General features: G+C 45.8%; 1 protein-coding gene across 5 annotated transcripts in view; it reads left to right on the top strand.

Moving 5' to 3' along the window:
- The window catches only part of LOC138952954 (2-hydroxy-7-methoxy-5-methyl-1-naphthoate--CoA ligase-like), a 33,822-nt gene extending 25,000 nt beyond the window's left edge, over positions 1–8,822 (top strand). For 3 of the 5 annotated variants that reach the window (XM_070324715.1, XM_070324716.1, XM_070324714.1), the window contains exons 2-3: positions 5,883–6,200; positions 6,880–8,822. In XM_070324715.1, the coding sequence (XP_070180816.1) occupies positions 5,886–6,200; positions 6,880–8,232 (1,668 nt within the window). In that variant the 5' untranslated portion in view covers positions 5,883–5,885 and the 3' untranslated portion in view covers positions 8,233–8,822. Of the gene's footprint in view, positions 1–635; positions 906–2,102; positions 2,759–5,882; positions 6,201–6,879 lie in introns of those variants that run through there. The other 2 variants (XM_070324712.1, XM_070324713.1) reach the window with 2 other exon arrangements.
- Positions 8,823–8,990: the final 168 nt, after the last annotated feature.

The raw sequence follows: 8,990 nt of genomic DNA on the forward strand, positions 1-8,990 counted from the left end.
ACTAGGACATAACAGAAATAACGACCGAAACATCAACAGCAGCGATAACAACTGATGACTAAAATAACATAAAATAAATACATACCCACAACCTACAGAGAGAGGGGGGAGAGAGGGGGGGAAGAAAGGGAGAGAGGAGGTGAGAGAGAGAGAGAGAGAGAGAGGGGGGATAAGAAAGGGAGAGAGAGAGAGAAAGAAGGGAGGAGAGAGAGAAAGAAGGGAGGAGAGAGAGAGAGAGGGGGGGGAGAGAGAGAGAGAAAGAAAGAGATATTAAAATAGTAAATAACACATGTATACCAATACTGGAACACACAATCTGTACACAACACACACACACTAACTGACATCAAGGGCCCGTATACGTACTTATGATGCCCTGGTAGAGAACTAGCGTCACATAGTTGTGCTTTGTAGTATGCCCCGGGGGTGTAATTATAGCTACTAGGCTAGTTCCTGCTTTACGTCGAAATTGTTTTGCTGCACTTAGTCAAAAATTCGGTCACCTGTCCCTCTGCAGGCCATAAACCTTATACAATGAATAAATATACCGCTCTATGATTGAATACAGTGGGTCCACGTGTCACGTAAGTGATCATTTACCCGGCTTGAGAAGAAGAAGAAAAAGATGTAATCAGCCAGTGGCAAAATAGGCAGTGATACTGATAGCGTAAGATATAAGCTTACTGTACAATGACGTCTTGCGACAGTAATACGCACTGCTGGTTTAGATTCTTGGTCTTCATTATCTTGCGTTCTGTGCATTTTGGGGGGCGATGATACCCAGAAAACCTGGCGACATTTGTGTGAATCTTGCTTATATACAGATGCATGGTGTATTAACGGTTTGATCAAGATTTTTTTTTCTCGATGAAAGACTGTTCAAAGCAATGCTGGGACTACGGAAGGTGAGAACTAATTTGACAATGTATGAATTGACGAGGATTCCTGCAAAGGATGTCTTGTCTTTTTTGTTCTGCCTGTCCGTCCGTGTTAGAAGTCCTATCTATCTTTTTCTGATGTTTTTTGTCTGTCAGATGTGTGACTGCTGTCTCATTCTGCGTGTACTACGAGAGAGAGAGACAGAGACAGAGACAGAGAGAGTGTGTGTGTTAATCAGTCTGTCTGTCTGGCCAGTGCATCTGTATCTTCGTGTACCGGCGTTTGTGAGGTAGCCACGTGTTTTGTCAACTTGTATCATCCCCCAATAAATGAAGTGTTGGCAGATGTTTTTAACCAGGCAAATAAAAGAATCCTAATCAGCTTCCTTAAGAGAAAAGAAAGGGACAGGCAATAGATGTATCATCTTGCTTGAGGTAACATCCTGGGCTAAGATCAGCGCACAGCGCATTTAGTTTGAAAGTCACGAATGCAGAAAATGTGACAAAGCATTATTAAAAGTGACATTGTGCATTTTTGACAAAATTACGTGCTGTGAACTGTAGCAAAGGATGCTGAATAACATTCTTGCTTTAAAAATGTTACACTTGTGAATTCGAACACGTTGGGGGATATAAATCCGGTATCTCGGAATTCAATTCACAAATAACAGGATTTATAATTTACAGAAACTGCGCACATATAGAGCACAAACATGCAAGCAAAATAACCTTTCAGTTTTTGTGATTTCGCAAAACCATCTGGTGCGTGTAAAGATTTGCCTCCGTAGAGTATGTTTTGTTTTTTAAGCTAAAAATGTAAGAATTAGTAAATTATCTTCTGCCGACGGCTTTTAGCCCGCGTCTTGTGCGAATTGTGTTGCCTTTTCCCGACGCTGTCACAAATGACAAAAACGAGGCTACTCTCACTTTCCGAACAAGGATTTTTATCCAGGATACGCAGCTTTAACTACCTACGCTTGACAGGATTCTGTCCGGATCTGTTTCCCGGATCTGGGAATATACCCACGTGTGTGTAGTATGATGGATGTTTTCGGACTTAAATATTATTAGGCAAAGGCGTGGGATATTTCGTTTGGCGTAAATAAAGGTGTATAATTTACGTAGACGTTCATTGCTGAATTTCGGTTGCGCTGTGTGATTTTGAGGTGTGCTTTAAGATAGGGATAGCTATTCTGAGCTGCTCAGTCGAGTGTTTCTTTCTGATGAGTTGGTTTCCGTTTCGACACCGATCGTGATTTTCATGGTTTTTGATGCTGAATTTTTAATATAGGTTTATAGTTAGAATGACTTTGAGTACGTACGTATACGCTCTAAAAATACAAGTGCGTGTGAAATATATGCGGAACCAGATTCCTGACACAGCAAACGATTTTCATCGGCGTATATATATATTAGTTTGTATAGGGTTCGCGGTGTAGTATGTGTGTGTGACAAGCCTAAAGCTCCTGTTTTTAGTATAAAGTAGCAGTGAAGTTTGTGGCTGTGACTTCACAAAACACTTCTTATTAATCATAAAGTTACCGCAGTGTGCTTTCTGTTGTATGTGTCTTCCCAGAGCGAGCTACTCTGCAAGAAGACCACTCACGCGATAGCGGTTGGAGTTAAACTGCTTGTGCCTCTTTATGTTCGGCGAGTTTTATTGATTTTTCTTCCCTCCTTGGTGCTACTGTGGCTGTCTTTCCTAAGGAACTGAAGGCACGGACAGACTTTGGTTAAAGAAAAAGCGGGGGATTTAATTATCCCGTCTCAACAGGGGAGCGTGGATCTTTGTGTTGTCATTTTGAAGGCAGGAGACTCGACACACACAACTATACAACGAGTGAAGAAAGGAGTGAACAAGAGCTATGGTTTTGGAAAAGGTCTGTGTGCTTGTCTGTCTGTTTGTCTGTCTGGCTGGCTCTCTCTCTCTCTCTCTCTCTCTCTCTCTCTCTCTCTCTCTCTCTCTCTCTCTCTCTCTCTCTCTCTCTCTCTCTCTCTCTCTCGTGTGTGTCTCTCTCTCTCTCTCTCTCGTGTGTGTGTGTGTGTGTGTGTGTGTGTGTGTGTGTGTGTGTGTGTGTTACCCTCCTCTCTGCGTGCCTTGTGCCATCGTAAGCAACTATAATAAAAAAATATATATAATAATAAAAAATTAAATCATTCTGGCTGGAGGATAACTCTAATATCGGCTATCATTATTTGTAACTAAACGACTATGTTTTAACCTACAGTACCTAAAAACGCAAGTTTAAAGACGAAGAAGTATGTACGCTCACAACAAATCGTTTTATTAAAGTCCCTAGTTTAAATTAAAGAATGACTTTTCAGGAACAGGAAGAAACCTTACGGGTTGGTTGGCTGGTTTTTGGGTTTTAATGTCCCTTCAGCAGATGCTAGCTGCTATTCGAGACCGAACCTTACGGGTTAAATTTAACACAGGGAATCCTTGGTGCTTCCTTGTTTCGTTGTTTGAACACACACGTTTGATGTTGAAGGCAGTTTAAAGGCACGCTCCTTCTCGTGTAAGCAGTTGCGTTCAACAAGTCAGATCTGACCAGGCTTTTTCATGTGGTAAGACTATCCCTCCACTTGGACACATACCAAGAATTAACACCCTGACTGCTTGTTTTGGCGAGCTTGAATTTGTTGATGAAATAATTAGTTTGTTTTCCAAATAATGAAAGCACCCAGCTGCAGGCTGCTCATATGTATGTGACCAAGTGGAGGGATGGTCTTATCCCATGTAAAATCTTGGCCAGTTTTGAGACGGTGAGCTGAACTGTGTTCACGAACAGGAGTGTGCCTTTAATTAAAGAATGGCTATTCAACAGGAACAGGAATAAACTGTACGAGTTTAAAATGACCCGGAAAATCCTTGCCTCTTCCTTGTTTCGTTGTTTGAACACATATGTTAACATTTGATGTTTAAGGCAGTTTAAAGGTACCGTTTTGCCCGTCTGAACGTTTACTTACAGCATCACATATAAGATAATATCTGTTCGGATTTTTACCAGGATAAAAGCCACCCACTTGAACTTGTACCCCTAAATCAGCATCCTGGATGCTTTCTGTGCAATCATGTATGCTTTCTGTGCAATCCTGGATGCTTTCTGTGCAATCATGTATGCTTTCTGTGCAATCCTGGATGCTTTCTGTGCAATCCTTGATGCTTTCTGTGCAATCCTGTATGCTTTCTGTGCTTTCCGTGATCGGGAGGTCGTGGGTTCGAACCCCGGCCGGGTCATACCTAAGACTTTAACATTGGCAATCTAGTGGCTGCTCCGCCTGGCGTCTGGCATTATGGGGTTAGTGCTAGGACTGGTTGGTCCGGTGTCAGAATAATGTGACTGGGTGAGACATGAAGCCTGTGCTGCGACTTCTGTCTTTGTGTGGTGCACGTTATATGTCAAAGCAGCACCGCCCTGATATGGCCCTTCGTGGTCGGCTGGGCGAAAGGCAAACAAACAAACTTAAAATGGGGGTAATTTTACAGAGGATATGGTCGTGTAGGCGTGTAGGACATTACCTTTAAAACAACAACAGGGACAGGGACGTACGGGTTAAAAATTGAACGGAAAATCCTTGCCTCTTCCTTGTGTCGCTGTTTGAATAAACCTGTTTGATAAGGGAAATTTGAAAAGGTTGGGTTAAAATAAGAATCATCTGTTTTGATTATAAACCAACCTACTATATATAGTTAGTGCATGCTGCTCTTTATATAACGTGGCTGTGGACAATTTTTTGTTGGAGATAACGACAGATCGAGACACAGAGCCGTTCAAAGCGTTTCGGGTATTTGAGAGGAAAAAAACACTGGTCAGAACATTCTCAGTAAGTCTGTTCGTTTGGTCACTGCAGGTGGTGGATGTGGTTTACCTGTCATTGATGGTTCTGGGTGCGAAGTACCGCCCGCACTGTTGTTTGGTGTGTGTGTTTGTTTGTTTGTTTGCTTGTTTCTTTCTTTCTTTCTTTCTTTCTTTGATTTTCGACTTCTTTTAACCTTCGCCCGTCCGGGTTATCGACTACACACGGAAGTCATCGTGTGGCCGTGCGGACCCATGCTTCTCATTTCCTTCTTTGAGAAACATGCACGGCCCCACGATGTTTCTAGTCTAAATATGACCTTTTTTTGTTTTGTTTACTTCTCGCTGAAATGTTAGGACATAAGAGCTTTTTAGGTGCCTGAGGCATTCTTAAAAGTTCATTAAAAAAATGCCAACTAGTTTAAGAGATATTTGCAATTAAACACCCTTCTGGGTCTACACGGACCCACGACCACCGGCGAAGGTTAATTGTCTTCGTCCCTGTAAGGTCCCTATACCCAACCGACACCCCCAACCTCCCTCTCCCTTCATTATAGGACTGGGTGGCCGAGTGGTAAACGCACTTGCCTCGGAAGCGAGAGGTTGCGAGTTCGACCCTGGGTCAGGGCGTTAGCAATTTTCTCCCCCCTTTCCTAACCTAGGTGGTGGGTTCAAGTGCTAGTCTTTCGGATGAGACGAAAAACCGAGGTCCTTTCGTGTACACTACATTGGGGTGTGCACGTTAAAGATCCCACGATTGACAAAAGGGTCTTTCCTGGCAAAATTGTATGGGCATAGATAAAAATGTCCACCAAATACCCGTGTGACTTGGAATAATAGGCCGTGAAAGGTGAATGCTCGCCCTAATAGGCTTGAGGTTTGCTGGCCGATGTGAATGCGTGATATATTGTGTAAAAAATTCCATCTCACACGGCATAAATAAATCCCTGCGCCTTGAATCCGTGGTTGAGATATGTGCGCAATATAAATTGCATAAAATAAAATAAAATAAATAAAATGATCTGTCCCCAAACAATATGTCGCCTCTTTTCAGTGCACCACCCGTAGTAAGTGTGCGTCTGTCTTTCTAGGTGAAAGTGAGTGTCACAATTAACTATTCTCAGAACCAACACGTTCTGACAGCAAGGTTTCTGAATAAAACTTCACACTGAATTCTACCTCTGGCTTTTTTTTTTTTTACCAGGTGATGGCGGCGGTTCCAGGGCACACGGTGGAAGAGCTCATCCACCACTGGAGCCTTATCCACCCAGACACTGAGGCCTTCGTCTCCTACGCTCCGGACACGCACGAGCGGCGCTCGCTCACCCGCAACGATGTCCACGTGCTTTCGAGAAAATTCGCCGCCAAGCTTCGCCAGTTCGGCGTCGGAAAGGGGGACGTGGTGTGTGTGTCGCTGCCCAACTGTCTGGAACGGGTGGTGGCCGACTTTGGGACCATCTGCTCGGGTGCCATCGCCCTCAATGGGCAGGTGTTCCGCGCTGATGGGGAGGATTTAATACATGCAAGTTCTTGTCTTACACTAAGTTACAGTGAGGGGGTGGAGGTGACGTAAAGGGCAGGTAACGGCAGTCACCGTTTTTATATGTTCGGTTTTCTTTGTTCTGAACTAGTTTGGTAGTTTGTGTGTGTGTGTGTGTGTGTGTGTGTGTGTGTTACTGTGTGTGTTACTGTGTGTGTTACTGTGTGTGTTACTGTGTGTGTTACTGTGTGTGTGTTACTGTGTGTGTGTTACTGTGTGTATGTGCGTGCTTGCGTGCGTGAGTGCGTGTGTGTTTGAGTGTTCGCGCGTGTGTGTAAGAACTAAGATGTTTTGTTTTTTTCCGTTCTGTTTGTTACTGTGTGTGTGTGTGCGCGCGCGTATGTGTGAGATGTTGTTTTATGTGTGTCAGTGTTAGTAATAGTGTGTGTGTGTGTGTGTGTGTGTGTGTGTGTGTGTGTGTGTGTGTGTGTGTGTGTGTGTGTGTGTGTGTGTGTGAGGTCGGCCAGACACCCATTTTGCGTCCTTGAAAAAAAATGATCACGGGGATCATGTAAGATGTTCATGGTATTGACATTGTTATGCGAGATGCACTGCGCGCTTGTGACGGACATTATAGAGACAGCGAAAGAAAACGATGCATCGGTCTGTCTGTCTGTCTCTCTGTCGACTGTTCTGATCTCTCTGTTCTCTTTCTACTCAGGCTATCAACATCAGCAAGGCTAAAGCAGTGGTGCTCGACCCAACTTCCACCACCGGGGCCTGGGCCATCCTCAAGAAGTACGTCACCGAGCTGGACTGTGACGTCAAGTGTGACGCACTACCTCACCTTCGACGCGTCATCAGCTGTCGCCGAAACGACGCAAACCTCGACCTTGATTTTTTTACGGATCTTCGAGACTTCAACAAGTCTCTGCAGCGTGCCCATGCGCTGACGTCGGACGTGGCGGTAATATGGACGACTTCCGGCAGCACAGGCTACAGCAAGCTGGTGCCACAGACGCACGAGAATCTGACACACATCGCGTTGCAGGTGCTGCACATATCAGGGTTGAGGGGAGGGGAGAGGCTCCTTAACTGCGCCCCCTTAGGCTGGGCTGGCGGGTTCCCCCTGTGGTTTCTCGCGTCGGGAGCTACGCGTGTGTTTGTGGACACGCGTAGAGGCCCGCCGCGTGACATGGCCGCGGCGTTGTGGGAGTGCGTGCAGAGGGAGAAGTGCGTGTACGTCTTCGCTTCTCCGATGTACGTCTCCTCCATTCTGGAACGCCCGGAGCTGTGGCAGGAGGAGAACCACGCCAACGCCGTGTGGAAACCGCGAGGGATCTGCATCGCGGGACAGCCCATGAAGAGGTTCGTGGTGGCGGCGGCCGGCGGGAGGCTGTGCGAGCACATCGACATCAACTACGGGACGACAGAGTGCGGGGTGATCGCCACCACACGGGTGACCGACCCCGACACTTTCTTCGACGGGGTGACAGGCAGAGCGGCCCCGGGGACGGAGATACGGGTGGTGGACGAGGGGTTGAATGACGTGGGGATGGGGGAGACGGGAGAGATCCTGGCTCGAAACCCGGCGCTGTACGGAAAATACCTGGACAACGAAGAAGCTGCGCGGAGAGCCTTCACGCAAGACGGTTGGTTCCGAACGGACGATGTCGGATACTTCCTTCCGGACCGACAGCTCGTGCACCTTGGCAGGCGGTGTGACGTCATCACCCGGGGTGCCTACCTCTGTTACCCCGGGTGGCTGGAGACCTTGCTTCGCCGTGCGCCCGGGGTGCGCGACGTCTGCGTGGTTCCCGTACCCGACCCGGTCCTGCACCACGAGATCTGTGCCTGTGTGGTACCCGCGCACCTCCCTCCCCCTGCAGACTTTGAGGCTTCGCTGCGGAGTTTTGCTGACTCCCAGCTTTTGACTCAGCCCGGGGATTCGCAGCATATGATTCCAAAATACTACGTCACCTTGCCCTCCCTCTCTTTGACTCCAACGGGCAAGATTAGTCGGAGGGAAGTGGGAGAGCTAGCGAGAAAGGAACTAGGGTTGTTTGAACAATAGGTGAACTATGGACTAGAGTTAGATTGGGATTTTCCGTTTTGTTCCTCCCCCTATTGTATGTGCTTTGATGGAAACAGAACACAAACTGAGATTTGACAGAGAAATATTGTTAGGTCGGAATGTCCACTTTTTTCTTCTTTTTTTCTTTCTCGACTTTAAGAGAGATGCTTCCATGCTCTGACTGTTTGCACGACTTTAAACATACAGAATGTCCGATTTCCTATTTTTTCGGCGGTATTAAAGTTTCGTCGTAGACTTAGATATACGACCGCGTGACATGTTGGGCTCAGTTTCATTTATTTTCGGTGCAGTCCCTCGTTCCGTTTGTGGTTACGTGGATCAGTGCTTGATGTCGATATGATTGTTTTGTGTCTGTGCCCTGCTCTTTGTTTATGACAAAGGCAAGTCGATGTTTATTTGTTCACGTTTAAAGTGATTTATTTATTTATTTAATTTTGTTATGAGAAAAAAAAGTGGTTTGTACGCTTTTTTCATTTGATTCCTTATGGTTGTGAGTGTTTCTTTGACACATTTTCTTTAACCAACTCTTCGCCATTCTATAACGAGAAAAACAACTAAACAAAACCGAAGCGAGCGTTTTATGGGTTTTGTCTTGTGCTGAATGTATTTGCCGGAGAGAGAGAGAGAGAGAGAGAGAGAGAGAGAGAGAGAGAGATGAACTTTTTGTTACAAGGATTAAGATTTAGTACCGTCTCCTTGACTCAGGTGGAGATATGTTGTATACTAGTTTGCACACA

The sequence above is a fragment of the Littorina saxatilis genome, linkage group LG17 (genome assembly GCF_037325665.1).
Source record: "Littorina saxatilis isolate snail1 linkage group LG17, US_GU_Lsax_2.0, whole genome shotgun sequence".
NCBI classification, from domain to species: Eukaryota; Metazoa; Mollusca; class Gastropoda; order Littorinimorpha; family Littorinidae; genus Littorina; species Littorina saxatilis.